Source organism: Metopolophium dirhodum, chromosome 6 (genome assembly GCF_019925205.1).
Source record: "Metopolophium dirhodum isolate CAU chromosome 6, ASM1992520v1, whole genome shotgun sequence".
NCBI lineage: Eukaryota > Metazoa > Arthropoda > Insecta > Hemiptera > Aphididae > Metopolophium > Metopolophium dirhodum.
The window spans coordinates 20,129,359-20,147,819 of NC_083565.1; the positions used below are offsets into that span (position 1 = coordinate 20,129,359).

General features: G+C 28.7%; 3 protein-coding genes across 5 annotated transcripts; 2 read left to right on the plus strand and 1 right to left on the minus strand.

Moving 5' to 3' along the window:
- Positions 1 to 4,990: 4,990 nt before the first annotated feature.
- On the minus strand, positions 4,991 to 11,817 carry LOC132946969 (ADAM 17-like protease). 2 transcript variants are annotated; one of them, XM_061017107.1, is made up of 13 exons: positions 11,411 to 11,817; positions 11,200 to 11,338; positions 10,925 to 11,025; positions 10,641 to 10,762; positions 10,447 to 10,579; positions 10,203 to 10,387; positions 9,603 to 9,797; positions 9,190 to 9,337; positions 8,135 to 8,370; positions 7,853 to 8,061; positions 7,545 to 7,783; positions 5,850 to 5,965; positions 4,991 to 5,783 (listed from the first exon to the last, which is right to left on the minus strand). In XM_061017107.1, exons 1-13 carry the CDS (start codon positions 11,469 to 11,471, stop codon positions 5,466 to 5,468), a joined length of 2,202 nt encoding a protein of 733 aa, XP_060873090.1. In that variant the 5' UTR covers positions 11,472 to 11,817; the 3' UTR covers positions 4,991 to 5,465. The 2 variants fall into 2 exon arrangements, with proteins under 2 accessions (XP_060873090.1, XP_060873091.1); XM_061017108.1 differs by lacking the exon at positions 9,190 to 9,337 and adding an exon at positions 8,448 to 8,586 and having other exon boundaries at positions 4,992 to 5,783.
- A 141-nt stretch (positions 11,818 to 11,958) lies between these two features.
- LOC132946389 (probable enoyl-CoA hydratase, mitochondrial) lies at positions 11,959 to 13,597 on the plus strand. Of its 2 annotated transcripts, none has more exons than XM_061016380.1 (4): positions 11,959 to 12,141; positions 12,669 to 12,907; positions 12,963 to 13,254; positions 13,326 to 13,597. In XM_061016380.1, the coding sequence occupies exons 1-4, from the start codon at positions 12,027 to 12,029 to the stop codon at positions 13,424 to 13,426; spliced, it is 747 nt and encodes a 248-aa protein (XP_060872363.1). In that variant the 5' UTR covers positions 11,959 to 12,026; the 3' UTR covers positions 13,427 to 13,597. The 2 variants fall into 2 exon arrangements, with proteins under 2 accessions (XP_060872363.1, XP_060872364.1); XM_061016381.1 differs by having other exon boundaries at positions 11,963 to 12,141; positions 12,669 to 12,898.
- Positions 13,598 to 14,613: 1,016 nt separating this feature from the next.
- Positions 14,614 to 17,238, plus strand: LOC132946387 (serine/threonine-protein kinase Nek8-like). The gene is made up of 7 exons (XM_061016377.1): positions 14,614 to 15,445; positions 15,622 to 15,742; positions 15,812 to 15,902; positions 15,969 to 16,145; positions 16,213 to 16,373; positions 16,445 to 16,595; positions 16,676 to 17,238. The coding sequence occupies exons 2-7, from the start codon at positions 15,696 to 15,698 to the stop codon at positions 16,907 to 16,909; spliced, it is 861 nt and encodes a 286-aa protein (XP_060872360.1). The 5' UTR covers positions 14,614 to 15,445; positions 15,622 to 15,695; the 3' UTR covers positions 16,910 to 17,238.
- Positions 17,239 to 18,461: the final 1,223 nt, after the last annotated feature.

The following is an 18,461-nucleotide window of genomic DNA, read 5'->3' on the forward strand; positions in this document are numbered from 1 at the left end:
TGCGATGACTATGGACCGACACATCGGCGGCTTTTAAAACAATAACGAAGTAGGTGAAAATGTCAAAAATGCGAAAAACGGCGTAAAAAGCGTAAAAGGTTTGAGCATTTGAAAACCAACCGACCGCCGCCGCGGCGAAGGTACGCGATTGGACGCGCTAAGGAATCTACGGGAACGGTCGGGTGGGCTGTAGAAACGGAGCGGTGTTTAATTTTTTACGCCACGGTTTCACTACAGCCGGCGTTTTCCGTTCCACGGTTCCACTATAGACAGCTGTTCTTCATTTTATAGTATAGGAGGAAAGGATAGGAGGAAAGGATAGGAGGAAAGGATAGGAGGAAAGGATAGGAGGAAAGGAGGATAGGAAGATAGAGGCACTGAGTAATTGCCTCCACACCAACAATTGGCATTCTCTTATATTTCTACGTTTTAAACCATTAACTTAACAATGAATAAATGTTTGATTGTTAATGTTAATACTTCTACAACTAATTTAAAAAGTTTTGTTACATATTTAATTTTGTTCACAGTAATGAAATAATATTATATTTATACATATTGTTATTTAATTTATATTATGTGTTATTGGTTGAAGAAGTAAAATTGGTGCTAATTTTTAGAGCATTGATTTTTATTTAGATTTAGTATGAAAATTTGGATAATTTAGGGGCTGGACTATATATTATAGTGTATTAAATTCACAGCCCTGCTGATAAACATTGAACAATTTATTTTGAAACATTAGACAACATGATTGGTGAATTAAATTAGAGGATGAATGGATTTTCCAAAGTCTTAGATTTGTTTTATTTTTTAAATCCAGATGAACTAAAAAAATTAAATATTGAAGATGTGAAGAGAAAGTGCGAAGCTCTTGTGTTACAATATAATTAGGTACTTTACTGTAAAAGAATTGTCTCTTGAAATAATGTCGTTTCAGAGTTATTATTTTGATTCAAAAGAATCAGAAAACACAGATAATATATTAAGTTATTTGACATTCATTATTAAACATTCATTGTCAGATGTATTGCCTCAAATGGAAACTCTTTTAAAAATATTTTTAACACTTCCTATTGAAAGTGCAAGTGCTGAAAGAGCTATGATGAGTGTACTAATATTAAAAAATTATCTTCGTTCTACTATGGTTCAAAATCGAACAAGCAATTTAGCCTTACTTTCAATGGAGTATGAAGCAGCACAAGATCTCAATATGACTGAACTTAACGACAAGTTTTCCAAGGCCAAAGTTCGCAGAGGTTCTCAGCTATAATTTTTTTATATTTTGATTTTATATATCTATTATAAAATATGTTGTTTTATTTGTAAAAAATAAATAAAAAACAGTTCTATTATTTGTATAAAAAGAATGTTTGTTCTTGGTTAGTCATTGTTTTGGCGAGCGAAACGAGCGGTTTCGTGAAATAGGAGTAAGTATGTTACTGAAATTTTTTACGAGGCCCCTCTTATGGATTTGCCGACTTTATTTGAACTCTTAAATCCGCCACTGATCACACAAACTTTAAATTATCTCATTTGTGTCATATGTTACATTAAAATTAAAAATAGATTTAATAAATTAATAAATAATAAGTTATAATTATTATAAACCAGAGTTACAACTTATTATTTTTAATTTTATTTAGAGAGAAACGGCTTATTATATAATTTGTAGACAAAAAGGTGGTTGGCCCGTCGGGAGATTAATGCGGCTCTGCTGTAAAGCAGATGGTGTCTTTAGGGGTTTCTGTAAGAGATGTTTAGATTGGAATCAATGATATAATATTATTGTATAATTGTATACGAAAAACGATTTTAAGACAAGATGGTCAGCCTAAAATACTTATAATATTAGTATATTTTATGATAAAATTCTTATTTAAGTAATCAATTTTAATTTTACACAATATAACTACAGTACCTATGTTGAATTCATTTTGCGAAAAAAATTACATTTTAAAATGTCAATTTTTTATTTCAATTCAATATGAATCTCAGAAATTTCGTACTTTTGTTTTATTAAATTCAATAATAAACTCTAAAAAAAATGGGAGGAAACAATACACATAAAAAATATAACGAGGTGGGGGGGGGGGGGATGTCCTGGGGAAAACGTCCATTTACCATACAATATAATAATACATAAAACATAATAATAATTAATTTCGTTCAAATTTTAATGTTCTTAAAATTTTTTGGTTACAAATTACCATATGAAATATTTATGAGAAACCTTGTTATAACCTTAGCAATAAAAATGTAATATTTTTAACTAGAAAATAATTTCAAATTTTCGAGATTTAGATAAACATTGTCAACATTTTATAAATATTGTGACTAATGACAATAAAATTAATTTATACCATTAATAAAATAATAAATATAGTAAGGAAGATATCCGATGTTCATTACTTGTTGTAATACTATATAAGGTATAACATTATAGTTACCTATAACTTATTAGTTTATTATATATTTTTTATTTTTTTTTTTATTTGTTTTATTGATATCAAATACAACTCGGCAGCAGAGGACATTATAGTTAACATGTCTTATACTTACTATTTACACTTATTCTACATGACTACATTATTAACATATTTACATATAGTGACATTTTTAAGTATTTACAGTTTTTCGTTTTTGAATTACAACAAAATAAGAAAATCACTACATGAGAAATCGAGTGAATATCCAATATTATAAAAATTTGAACTTCTGCAAAAGCTCATAAAAATGTAATTTGACTTTCCGGTAGACATTTTTTTTTTTGGTAAAGGTAGACAATCTAATAAAGGAATCTTGTATTACATTTTCAAATCTTGGATTATAAAAGAAAAATATTTATGAAATTCTAACTTCTAACTCAAAATAATTTGCACATTTTCGTGATTTTTACGAATTTTGTCAAAATTTAAACTATAAATGCTTATAAAAAAAATTTTTTAAATTTTTAATATTTTACGAATTTCATTGTAACGATATATCAATAGTCTTGTATAAAACTTTTAAACTTTTTTGCGCATCAAATAAAATTTTATTGACATCCGTAGGCAAAAAATTTAAAATTGATAATGTCCGCGTAAACAGCTCAACACAAGTCAAAATTTTGAATATTTTATGGTGTATAGCAAATGCTAATATAAATGTTAAGTGAAAATGTCATGTATCTATCTACAGTCATTTGTTTTAGAGTTACGCCTAAAACCAAAATCGATTTTGCGTAAACATTCCCAATTTTCGTTAATTTTTATGTTGTTTTTCCAGGTGATTTAGAAAACAACTGGCAACCTGACCTCTTGACGCACCAATTACATTCACTTTCCCATCGGACAAGATACTGAAGTTGAAAATCGAAGAATTATTTTAATTACTTATCAAGTACACAGACACAAATTTAAAAAAAAAAACACATATACAAACATCTTATTGTAAAATCAATACATTCATCGCTCCGCTCAGAATCTAAAATATACAGTTCATAATACGAACAATTATTCGTAAATAACTTTAATTTTAACAAAATAACTTAGTAAAGTTAAAATTATTTATAAAACTATTTAACTTATAGTTACTAAGCGTATAGGTAACTAAGTTATTTTCAAATATTCTATTTATTTTTAACTGGTTAAGTTAAAAGTTATAAAAAAAAGTAACTCAACTTAACTTTTAACTTGTTAACTAGTTATACTGTCCAGCTATGAGTTTTGACCCCCAAAACGCCAAATAGATTCATTTTCCTACCAACAAAAAAGAAGTAGAAAATAGATACATTTTAACGTTTCAAAAGATGATGGCAGACACACACACAAAATTCCCACCACACAAACCTTCCCGTACGCTGGCCGCCGCCAACTCAAGCCGCCGTCGCGGTTGGATGCGCGAGCGAGAAGTACTCTCTCCTGGGCTGTAGTATAGTGTCTGAAGACGAATTTTCCCGAACACTTTGTTCTAAATGAAGAAAATAAAATGTATTCATTTAGTGAATAAAGAACATAATATGCCTACCTACACAAAAATCAAACATTATTCACTAGGTACTATTTTCTAGAGTAGGTAGTTTATGAAAATTGGAAACACGTGTAGATATTGTTTTGTAATAGCTCAATAACCCTTTAAGTACAATAAATAGACTACGTTTTATATTGTTTTTTCAATTGTATTCAACGCTGTTAATATTATTGACACAAATATAGTCAGAAATATTAATATATTTTTTTTTTTTAACAAAATTCTTTATTACGCTATCTGTTACATATTAATATGGTAACTATTATTTTTATACTTAGTTGTATTAGTAATATAACATGGGCTGGAGGTGAGTACTTAAATTTATATATTTTTTTATTTTACACGATAGATCACAGAGTAATATTTATGGAGAATTATAGGAAGAAAATATATAATTGTCATAAAAAATCATAAAATGACTGTTAAAAAATAAAAAATATAAATCAATAATTTTGTTATTATTATTATATAAAATTAGTATTTCATTTATGTATAGTAAGTTAAAAGTATTAAACACTGTTTAATATATTATGAAAACTTTTTTTATATTTTATATTTGTCAGTTGAATTAATTGGGGGACGAGGTGGCCGAGCGGTCTAACGCGTCGACTGCGGCGCTGGCAGTCGCGGGTTCGACTCCCGGCCACTGGGCGGCATTTTTCTTCGGGCAAGTCACGGTGTCCGGAGAACAAGTGCCGCCATCCCCCACCCGGGCATGGCAGATACCTACGGGTGCCCAAATTGAAAATTCTGCCAAAACCCAACACACACGTGTTCCCCCCTACTACTACCAACAATACAATACACCTAACCAAAACCATACACCAAAAAGACCATACAGCTAATGGCCATAGTTGCCGGGCTTACGATCAAAAAAAAAAAAAAAAAAAAAAAAAAGTTGAATTAATTATTTTTTTTTATTATTATCATTATTGTTCTACACTTATGTATTACATTAAGATTTACTTTTATTTCTTACTTATTACTGTAAACTGTTAAATTGTTGATCGAAAAAATATAAATATTAATTATGCTTAAGTATTAATTTGTATATTGTGATTGTTCTGCTTGTAATTAGTTTTGCATCAAATTATCTTTTAAATAGAAGCGTAATATAATATATTTTTAACATATTAATTATAATTTGAATTACATACACCGAGTACAATATATTTGTATAATAAAACAAATTTATTTATTGCAATACCAATATGTAATAATTAAAATGAATTGTGAATTTCTTATCTATTTTTATAAACCTTAATTATAATATTGTGACTAGTGTAAAAAACGAAGAATTTTATTATAATATTTTAAAATGTAAAAAATAATAATAATAAAAGGTAACTTAATAGAATTAAAACAAACTATTGTTTTGCTTTTAATCATAGAGATCCTGGAGTATTCAATATAAAATTGGCTTATAACATAATATTTATGTTGATATAAGTATCTTATTTATTCGTCATTAGAATTTCCATTTGACTAGTCGGCACTTTTATGTAAATTATTTTTTTTGGTCTTGCGTCATTGGACATTTGTACAAAATCATCCTGATCTTCCCATTTTCTTCTTTCTCGGACTTCTTTGGCACGTTTATGATCTAACCAGTTAATTATACAAGACGCTGGTACCCAAATCAAACCAGTAACCAAAATCACTGTGCCTACAATGTTATCTTTTAAGAATCTCAACATCTTGTTAATGTTGATTTCTTCAATGATATCCCAAAAACGTTCTACTACATCTTGAATAGTTTTCTCGCACGCACCCTATTACAAACCAACAAAATCAATATTTTTTTTTACAAAAATATAAAATAAACATTATAACAGTACTTTGTTACAAAATCCTTGAATGCACGGCGTTCCATCCGGCAATACATCAGGTGGATCAACTGGATAACACGTATCGTTTAAATTTATACGACAACATCTTTTGCATGATTGTAATACTGAAAATAAGAAACTATTATGATTAGAGACCTGAATATTATATGCACTGAAAAGGTGTTAAATATGATACAAATACATAAAGATGAATGATCAAAATGGCAAAAAACACTCCTATATGCACAAAAAAAAATTCACAATTTGCAGTATATGCATTAAAATGTGCATATTGCACATACAGTAGAAACTCGATCAACCGTCACAGTTGGGACCAGGACTATGACGGTAACAGAAATTTTTCATAAAAAGTATATATATATAAGCGGAATTCCTTGACTTTGGGCTTGTATGAACTACTGATACATAACATTGTCAAGCTGTTCATATTTTTTTCCGGTTTCATGGTTTTACGACTTCTAACATCTCCATCGTTGCTTTGCATTTGAGACACATGTTGCTCAATTTTTTCAGCATCTCGTTTTATGTCATTCACTGTTGTTTTCCCTACACCATAAACCTGTGGAATATTTGTAGCAGTTTCACCTTTCTTCAGACGTTAAATGATTTCGAGTTTTAGGTTGAATCCTAAGACATGTTTGCGGTTTTCTGCCATCTTCAAACACGACATGTAAACTACAAAAACGGTACACACAACTGCTCGTCAGTCACTGATTAAATTTTTTCGTTTATGTCCCGTTTATCACATTTATCGCATACGTTGGACATATTACAAACTATTTTTATACACTAGATAGTAGCAGTCTTAGGCACCGCGACGAGTTTATCGCGATTGTCTTATAGCCTAATTAACTTTTTTTTTTCGGCAATGACCGATAATGGATAACAGAGAGTTTTGCGACGGTTAATCGAGTTTCTACTGTATATGCATTTTGAACCAAAATAAAAAAAGGTTAATAATTTTTTTAAAAATCTAATACAGAATACCTATTTTAGTAGACTGTATTGTCAAATTATCTTTATAATAAAATAAATAAAAAAGTATATAAAGAATAAGTAAAGAATTAATTAAAATTTTTTTAGAACTTAAACCAAAAAATTATAAACCTATGTATTAATTTTTAATTTTTATTATAATATTTAGTTTAGTGGGTTCAATAAAAGATCCACCATAAACTGAGGTAGTAACCATGTTATTATTTATTTTATTGGAACAGCATAGTTGTTATACAGTATTGAAAACCAAACTATGCTTAACAAAAAAAAATATAAAATTTTAATTATTAAAAAGATTTCTATGATTATTTAAAATTAATTGTTGATCAACATATTATTAACTTTCATTTTTACTTTAAAAAGGACCAAGGAAAGATTAAAAAGTTATTTTTTTATTAAAAGTGTATAGAATAATGTACATTAAATAAATAATATGCTTTGATAACAAAATATGCCTTAACCCCTCAAATATGCATCAATATGTAAAATAAAATTTCTTCTATGAAATTAATTTGATTTGAAATGCACAGATTTTGGACCCTCATTGTTGTTCATACACTCAGTATGAATATGAAAGTGCATAAAATTTTGGTTTCTAATTATGATTGAAAATTGTATTAAGATTAAATTAATAATATTTTTGAAATTGCATATCTAAAATAAACCATAAATAATTTTTTAACTTACTAGTATCACACATGCAACTTTGTAATCCTTGGGTCTCACAAAAAGGTATGCATTTACCAGACCGACATTTACCTCTTTCAAGACATCCAGTACCATCAGGCATAGGTGGACTTTTAGGACACTCAGCTCCAGTACCTGTACAACGAGATTCTTGCTCACAAGTGGCAAATTGCCCTTCACGGCATTTCACTCCAGATGCCATAAATTGACAATTTTGACAACACGGCGAGTTTTTATCACTAAACCACAAAGTGTAAAGACGAACAATTAAATTACTGCATAGTATATTATAATATGTATTTCAGTACCTGCATCGAGCACCTTGAGCTCTTCTGAGTTTACAGTTTTTGTCACAACATGAATCATTATCTTCAGTACCTAATAGACCAGCATCGCATTCTTCATTTCCTTCAACTCTAAGATTACCACAAAATGATTCCTCTGGTTCAGAAAAACAACGTGCTGATTTGGCTTGTAATACTTTACGTATAGACCGTAGGCTACATGGAGAGAATCTCTGAAAAAATTAAAAATGTACAACGGATGTAGATCAATTTATATGGTTTAATATTTTTTTTATTTAAACTTACCTTGTTATTAATATCGTAACCACTGACACTATATGTATACATAAGAAAAGATCCTCCCTGACTAGCTGTAGGACTACATTCAGTTATATCTGGATCATGTTCAGATCCCCAATTGTGACCAAATTCATGAGCAGTAACTAAATCTGCTTCTCGTGTAATTACTCGTTGACCATAATGATTACGGCTTGAACTTAGGCCAGAATTAAGGTATAACGTGTACCCATTTTTAAAATACTCTGTTAAATGTCAATATTCAATTATAAAAATTTATTTTTTTGAAAAATATATTTCAAATTATGAATGCCTCCATCACCTGGTGTACAAATTCCACCAACTGAATTACGTCTAGGAGAACCGACATAAGCAAGTCCTAGAATACCACCTTCAAATTTTAAGTCAGTAAATAAGTGGGCCAAACAGAAGTCTTTATGGCTATATTCACGGCTAAAAACCTGCCACCAGCAAAGCAATAGTAATAGATTATACAGTTTTTTTTTTAGTTAAAATAAAGCAAAAATATGGATGCATATTAAATAATTAGCGAATTCCAAACATATTTATTTATTAAATAGTTAAGCAAATATCAAATTAAAGTACCAAACAAATTAATCTACTATTGTACTCGGATAATTAATTATTATCAATGATTACATATTTGATATTAGTTATTAGTTATTATAATAAAATATCACTCACACCGTTAATTATAGCAAGTGATAAGTATAAAAGCAAACATCCAGGGGGTCTGGGGGTAAGTTATTATTAATAGCTAGATGCTATGTTACAGAATTGAGTGTTAAAATATGTAACTATGTATGTAAATAGCCTTGTTATTTACTATAAATAACATGTTTGTATGTATTATAAAAATCCTTGAATTAGTCCATAATCTAATTTATCACCAACAACATAATGACACATAATATACACCTGTGCATTATTAGAACAAGACAACATTTAATAATATTTTATTAGTATGAGTATGATTTATCAGATTAATCTGTGCGTTTAGTCCTTTTCCATCAGTAAAATGTGTTATAAACAAGAATATTCACCAGGACTACATATGCCGCCAATTGCATAACTTCTAGGTGAGGCTATATATGCTAGACCCAATACTGAAGATCGTTTTGATCTGAAAGTTTGATGCGTAAACAGATGCGCTAAACAATACTTGGATACATCTTTTGATTTAGAAAACTCCTATTTATTATTACAGATGATACATCAATTGTAAAATTAATAATTATATATATATCAAAGAAGATTCAGTATAGATAAAAACAGAGTAGGCTTAAGAAAAAAAGTATGGAGGTAATAAAGGTATGTATGGAGTTGCATTGAGGAAAGATATAGAAATATAGCAAAAGTCTAAAAGGCTAAAAATCGAGTAGAAATAAAATTTGTACACACAGTGTGTAACTCATTTTTTTAAGTATAAAAAGATATCTTATATGAAATAAAATACCTCAAGTAGAGATCGAACATCCCATTTTTCCCGAACCATGTTATAATGATCTTCTGAACTTCGCACTTTAGTTGGATCACTATGTACTGTTATTTTTTTAATAACAAAACCCATGCCGCGAAATCCATCAGATTCTTGACGTTCCAGCCATAGAGTATCATTATAAATTTTGTGTACACGATCAATTAGACTTATCTAAAATAAATAGATTTTAAGTACATTAGATATAACTTATAGCCATTATAGGTATGTTTAAAATTAAAATACTTTGTTTGGATAAATCAAAGCGTTTTCCAAATAATGATAAAAATATACTCCGTACAAAATAAGAACGTACCCAGGCAGCAGACCAAAACAGGTTCACTGCGCGCAGTTCGGGCTTATGACTATAGTTTATAACTATAACAAGGTTGCAGGTAGGAAACCGGTCGCCGCCTGTGCAACGAGGTACGTTCTTATTTTGTACGGAGTATAGTCAGTACGTGTTTGTTAATACTGTATAATAGTGTCCATAATATTAAAAGGTGGCCAATTTTTTTTATAAACATAAAATTGTTTCAACAGAAAATTTGTTAAAATACTTCATATATAAATACTTACTAAATAATTTATAGTTGTTTTTGTATCACCTCCACCCATTTCTCTGAAAAATCTATAATCAGCAACTAAAAGCAATGGACAACGCGTTCTCGTTGGTGTAATCATATAGTCATAAGAATCGGCATCACGTTTAGAACGTATAATGGAATTTAAGTGATCATCGTCATCATCAACAGTTTCTACCTCTGAAAACTTCATAATATTAATTTAATGAAAAAAAAATTAACATGTTTACAACACAAACCGGCATCCTCTTTTACATAAGCACACGGCTTATGTTGATTTAGGTCTGAATGTTCCCAACTTAATCGTACATCTGATGCCTTATAAGTTACCATTGTTTTGTTATCTTTGTCGACCATATGTCTCCAAGATGGCTAAAATAAAAAAAATAATAAAATAAAAACTATTGAGTGTAAATTAAACTGTTTTATATACTTCAATGTGATAAGTTTCACCAGGAACATCAATAATAGCTGTCATAACACCTTTATCTAAATGTACACTAGCATGTGAACTTTTCTCTCCAAATACCCGGCCATCATAAAAATGGTCATGATCTAAATTATGCAGAAAAATTCAAAAAATAATATATTCATTACAATTTATATAGATAATAAAAATATAATATAGAGTAAAAACTTAGTTTTAGTAAACAGTTATGAGAAGTATGTTTGACAAGTTAGTAGATAGTAATTATAATTTATAATATTTCAACATACCAACTGCGACTGGAGTTTCATTTCCTTCAGCATCTATACTTGTGGCTTCAAACTGATGATGTAATAATCCTTTTTTTGGTGTTAATATTAATCGAAAATCTCTAAAAAAGTACTTGAATGAATATTTTTATCAATGTGTGGGCCTGGACAACTTGTAATGTTACTTAAGAGTTAATTCAAGTCCCAGACCCCAGAGACATACTTAATGAAAGTCTATGAACACTTATGCTCCATACACACATACAGTTATTTAATATAATAGAATAATAGATTACCTTCCCAATGTGGTGAATGATACTTCTTTTACTTTGTTTAATGGATGTGGACTATCATTGACTCCACGTTTTACTATGTTATGAGAAAATTCTGAAGCATGTAAAGTTTCAAAATGCGCAAGGTTTTTATGAATTGTACCTAAATAGTAAATAGTAAATTTAAAGTTAATAGTAACATTTAATTTCAACAAGCATACAAATCATTACATACTTTGAACGTTTCCCGTTATAAATAATAGAAGTAATTTTAGTATAGAAGTAGGTTTTTTCATGGTAAATTATTTTGTTATCAGTTTAATTAATTAGATAATTTACAAATTAATACCAAAGAGAAGACTATTTAAATGAATATAAATATTTTGAACATTTGTCACCTAATGTGACATTTATTTGGTTGTACATTATTTAATATGAAAATAATAGTGTTAAATACTTAAATGTATATTACCATACAATAATAAACTCAACAAATTTAAAATTAGGTAATGAATTCAAAATTTGATTAGAGCAAGACGTCTACGATTTAAAATATACTAAACGCAGAATCCCAAAAAGCAAAAGCAAAAATTTGAATAAACAATGGTAGCTATTTCAGCATTTAATATTTTAATTACTATTTAGTTTCAACCATGATATATACTTATCTATACTTCTATCACGGTTTCAACATTATCTAATCAAAATGATTGCAATATCTATATCACGGACTAAGATATCTATAGTCCATATCATGGCCTTAGAAGATATCTTCTAAGGCCGTGATAAGTAATAACTAATAACTATTATATAATATATATATATAATATATATCTGTGATTATTATAAGCATGGCTTTTTTAAAACAAATCAAATTATTTCTCTATTCTACGAACTACCTACGATTTAAGCCAACAATAAAATATAATAAATTATTTTCGTCCGGAGCTTTTCTTTCATCTAATGGTATGATTTTTTAATATCTTATTCAGTTAACCAATGTCTTTATTCATTATTGATACAAGTGAATGTTAGAAATGTCAAATGTGTAATACAGCATTTAAGCATAGATAATATATAATATAAATAAAAAAATATTATAAATATATAATATATGTATTATGTATGCATTTAGGTTATATACTGTACCTACTCAAGATAAGGTTGTTTGAACTTAAAATAGTGAAAAATCTTTGCATTCTACACATTTTCTAAAAGAAGTCAGTTTCTGTATTAATGGTTAAGACTTCGTCTAAATGAACACTTACTTATTACTTTCTTCACTTATATTACTCAAGGATTTTCATCTTGATATTTATCTCTATTTTTTACTCAACAATTAGTGAGACATCCATACAATTATTTAAGTATCATAGATCGTAGATATTCCTATAGTATTTAAAAATGTTTCCTGTGTTGTCAATAAAAAAAAAAATACTTTAATTTAAAAATGATTATTATAAATTTAGCTGTCATGTATTTTATTATTTCAGAAAATATTACTTATTCAAATGTTAAAACATTCAAGCACCAGCATATTACTTTAATATCATTGAATAGACCAGATGATAAAAACACATTAAATGTGGCGACTGTAGATGATTTAAGAAAAGCTATTTCGAATTTTGAGGATGACCCTTCATCAACGATTGGTGTTCTATATGGAGAAGGGGGATCATTCTGTGCAGGATACGACCCTGGTGAATTGTCGGAAGCACCACAAGTATATGATGTAATAATTAAACATTTAGTTAGTTTTATATAAAAATTGTTTATTTTTCTTTAAGGACTTTTTAAAATCACATTGTCAAAAGCCAATCATAGCTGCTGTTTCTGGATTTGCATACAATGTTGGTTTTGACTTGTGTTTATGGTGTGATTTGCGAATTGTAGAAGAAAATGCTGTCATGGCAATTGATAGAAAATTAAATACTTCAAATTCAAAAATATTTCTCAAGAGACTTTTAAAAACTGTAGGTTATTCTAGAACTATGGATCTATTATTGACTGGCAGGGATATAAAATCTAAAGAAGCATTTGAATGTGGTCTTGCAAACCGTGTAGTTGCATGTGGATCAAGTATGAAAGCGTCATGCCCTCATAATATACTGTATATTGAAATAATAATAAATATTATTAATTTACGACAGGTGTTGGTCAAGCAGTAAATATGGCATTTAATGTTGGTAAATTTCCACAAGAGTCAATGAACTACGACAGAAGCGTAATACATGAACTAACATCAGAATAATATTGTAATACACAATGTTAGATAATGATAAATGTTCCAGTAAACAATCAGTACTAGACCTACTGTCCTGGGCCCTGGGGGTGATAACAATCCACCTTCATGAAATCCCACATCATTTTTCTTTTATATATTAAAAAAAAGAATACCTAATTATAATATATTTTATTGTTATTTAGTATTAATTGTGAATTGAATATTGTCATATGGTTATGTAATAAGTAGTAGGTACTACTTACTGAGATATTAATTCTTCCTCTTTTTCAGGCTTCTATAACTATAATACACCGTCGCTATTTCCCTTAATTTCTCTAAATATACATAATATAACTATTGTAATTACCTATTGTTATAATAAAACCATATATATATATATATTATATGTATAAACAGAGGTGGATAGACCCATAGGGAAAAAGGGATTTTCCCTGTGGGCCTTCCTCTATGTTTATATCGGTGGGCCCCTTGATTCAACTCTTTTATTTTTTATAGTAAAATAAATTAACCAAACGACAAACAGGTATCATTAAATGTATAAATTATCGCGTATTTTGGATATTCCGTAAAAAAATGATAGGTACCCTCACTCGATAACGTATTATAATATAATATTATAATCGCCCGCCTCAACCGTCGCCACATGCTATTAGATCATAATATTATTATACTATAAGATATAAGAATAGTATGATACGATCTAAAGCCGTATTGCTTAAATGCGATGACGGATGAAAGAAATAGACGGTTTATCGATTTTCTACTGTATATTATATGCATGATATAATATTATTAGGTATATCGTTACATGAGAAATTAATTAATTTGTCATGTATCGTTAGAAGTAAGTATGCGTGTTATGTTATGAGCCGTTCATTAGGTTTTTATCTTGTGCCGACTGCCGGTTCTCTCAGTCTCGATGTACTTTTGCGAATCCGCTCCATAACCCATTAACCCATTACGAAAATATTGAATTAAAACAACATTGACATTTAAACAATTTATTTAATTTTCCTTCCTCATCTTAAAAAAAGTGGTTTAATTCAGGTGAAAATAAATTCCATTTTGCCGACTGAAAATAAAATATTGCCGAGCCCCAGGGTTCGTCCCTGTCAACAACCGAATAATATCAAAATAACTCAAACTTAAATAATTCAGCCTTATGAACTCAAAAAATAATAATAACAATAGTTTTAAATAATAAAAATAAAATTTTTTTAATATCCATTAGATTTTTATAAAATATTCAAATTTGAACCCAATATGGCAATATATTCCTAAAACATGTTTTTTACATAAAATATTCCTTTTTATGCGTCGAATATAAAATTCGATATAGGTATTATGGAAAAAATAAAATAAATATTCTGTCATCAATATTATTATTTTCGTGCAGACTATTTATAAACAGCGAGTTATCGCCTATCGGCCCGGCCGGTAACGATATGAAATCCGGTTTTGGTCATGGTGCGGTATGGTTACAGTCGAGCGCGGGGTGGTGGTATGAACATTGAGCCCCGTGACAAATTTGTCATGATGAACACTATTTTTGAACGCTGCCGCTACAGTCAGCGCAGCAGCACATTAATATGATGGCCGTAAATCGTAATATTTCTCTTACCAAAAACCGATGCCCTTATCTCATAATTAAATCATTATTACTGTTCTATTTATAAGTGCAGTTTTGGTTTTTACATAAAAAAGATAAGTGACGCTATAGATTATTATAAATGTTTAGTTCTAACATTATAACCATTAACCATACATTATTGAATGTGGGACGTAGGAGAATTATTGTGATAGTATCTAATTTGTGTTTGTGTAGAATGTCAGGTGGCTAATTCTAACTATGACGTCTGATTGTCTTATTTATTAATATTAATAATAAATTAAAAAGTTAAGTTGAGAAGTTGATTGCCATATCCGTTGCTTACCTACCTATTGTTGCTGTGTCTGTTGCCTGATTCAATTATATAATTAATACAATTTAAATTAATTTCATCAAACGATCGAACTACCATTGAAGTAAGCCGATAAATGTTAATTGTTAACATATTTATTATTTTAGTATAATTTATTAAGGCAATGTCGGAGCCCGGACTGATTCTGAAGTTGAATAAAGTTTCCGATGTGTAATTAAATCACCTAACTAGGCACCACTTTTTTATTAGGTACTCTAAATCATCTTTTAACTTTTACAGATATTGTTTAAGCTTGCAATGGATACATAACAGTACAATTGTATAGAAATTGTTTATATTTTTTTTCCGCGAGCATGGATTCTTATAATGTTGTTGGTGTGCTAGGACGTGGAGCTTTTGGGTAAATTTTTCAATAAATATAACATAATATAGGTATTACTTATTAATCTATAAATATTACCACTTTTAGAGTTGTTGAACTGGTTAGAGACTTTAATTTAAAGAAATTAGCTGTTATGAAAACCATATACATAAAATCCATGTCAACAGAGAACGTTAAGGTAAATAACTAAAATATGTGTAAAACTGTGTTAGTAATTTTAATGAACCCATATCTTTTTTCTCAGGAAGCTATCAAAGAAATTCAAATTCTTCAAATGTTAAATCATCCAAATATCATCAGATATTATAATAGTTTTCAAAATAAACAAAGTTTCCATATCATTATGGAGTATGCCATACACGGAACTCTTGAAAACTTTGTTAATAAATGTTCACAAACTTCAAATTATATTGCCCAAGATGTAATTATTTATAGTATTATAATTTATAAATTATTTTTAATCAACTTATGTCTTGAAATTGTTTTAGTGTGTATTAAATATACTTAGTCAAGTTACAATGGCAGTGGATTACATACACAAAATGAAGATTATACATAGTGATATTAATCCAATGAATATATTATTAACAGGAAATCAAGGTACAGTTGTAAAACTCGGAGATTTTGGCTCTTCTCGCATATTAACCAGGTACACAATATTGATAATTTTATTATTACTCACTTTAAGAGTATAAAGTTAATAAGAATTTAATATGTTAGTGACAAAATTGTTGGTGAAAATTGTTGTACGCCATGTTACATGTCTCCAGAGCAATGTTTTGGGAAACCTCTGAGATTAAAAAGTGACATATGGCAAATTGGTTGTGTCTTATACTATTTGATTACTACAAAACATCCCTTTGTTGCGAAGGTAAGTAAAAGGATAATCATAGGTATATTGTCATGGTCGATCTTGAAATACTTAACTAAATTTAATACTATTATTTATAGAGTTTAGCAGATACTATATCAAGCATTGTAGAAGGAGTTTTTAGCATTTCAGAAAAAATGAACTTTTACGACAGTGATGTGATAATGCTTTTGCATGAGTTATTGAGTCGTGATCCGACAGTTCGACCTAATGCATCTGCTATACTTTCAAATCCATATATATTACCCTATGTGTTGAACAGCAATTGTCACTGGTTTAAATCTGGTAGGAAAGCCTCGAACCAAAACTATTAAATGTATCAATTGAAATAATTTTTTTTTTGTTATTTAAGTATATAAATAAGTAAGAACAAATTTTAATTATTATTATTCTGTTAAAATGATTTTTTTTTATGACGTAGTTGAAAAGCTAATATTTAAAAATTGAAGTTCGATTTATTAAATTTTAAATTTTACTTCAATTAAAAAAGTCTTGTGACATTAATGTGTACAAAATGCAATGTGCAATATTAAATATATTTTTCTGTAATTTTGTGTTTATTGATAATTTAAATAAATTAGAAACAATGTTTATTATCTACAATCTATAAAAATATACACTTATTCAAGTAATACATGATGTATTTATAAATCCATTTCATTTTTAGGTATTGTAATTTCCTTTAAACTTAAGGTATTACTACCGGTGCCTAGAATTTTACGAATTCACTAATTTAAATAAAAAAGATTCACGTTTTTCAACACAAACATTTAAGAAGTTTTACAAATAACTGTTCATGAAATAATGTAGATTCTAAAGTACAATATAATATACTGTTTTGGGAGATACGACACCTCATTTCAACACTTGTTAAATTAAAATATTTTTGTAATTTAGTATAAAATTTTTATTTTACCATACATATAAATATGATGTAAATGTGCTGATAGGCTGATTGTTTTTATTGGATTTTTTTTTACAACCTATACTATACCTATCAATATATATATATATGGTAATATAAAATATATTTCTGGGCTGTTTTATTTTTACTATAGCATCATCGATTAAAGATACTATAATGTGTATTTAATTAATGGTACCACGCTACTCCTAATACTACTGTTTAAATATAATGGCAACTTTTTTTGTATTTTTAGACTAGGTTTACTCTCCATCTCATTTATATCATGTATTTTTTTGTGAAAAACTAAAAATTATCTACATTTTTTTTTTAAACAAAGACCGCGGCAGCTCTGGCTGTCGGTCTGACAGTACATGTTATAACATAATAATAGGGTATTTTAAATACATACATATAGACTTGAACTTAAATTTAGAAAGGTTTCCATTTCATTGTATAAATTAAATATTTTTAAAAACATAAATAAGTTTACAATTTAAGTAAGATCCAGACTGAGATTTTCGTGAAGATGTGTGAAGCAGAGGGTTTCCTCTCGATATTTTTGGTGATTACTGCATTTGGTTAGGATGTGCTTAATAGCTAGTTGGACACCACTATAGTAGAGCATTTGGGTGGGTCGTCTCTTGTCATTAGATGTCGATGGGTTAGTGAGGTGTGACCTATTCTGAGACAATTTATAATTTTTTCTTGTCTTCTGGAGATATCTGATGGTGGAGGCCATGGAAGTATTGACATTTTGATTTTGTTAAGTTTGATAGTGTAATTTTTTTTCGTCAGTGTAAGAGAAACATAGAATAGTGATGGCTTTAAGTGAGCTGTGTGAGAGTTTTGCGACCTCATTGGCTTTTTCGTTGCCTGCTATATTGCTGTGACCGGGAATCCACATAAAGGATATGTGTTAACCAGCAGATTGTGCAATGTGTCAGGAGTTTTGAATATTC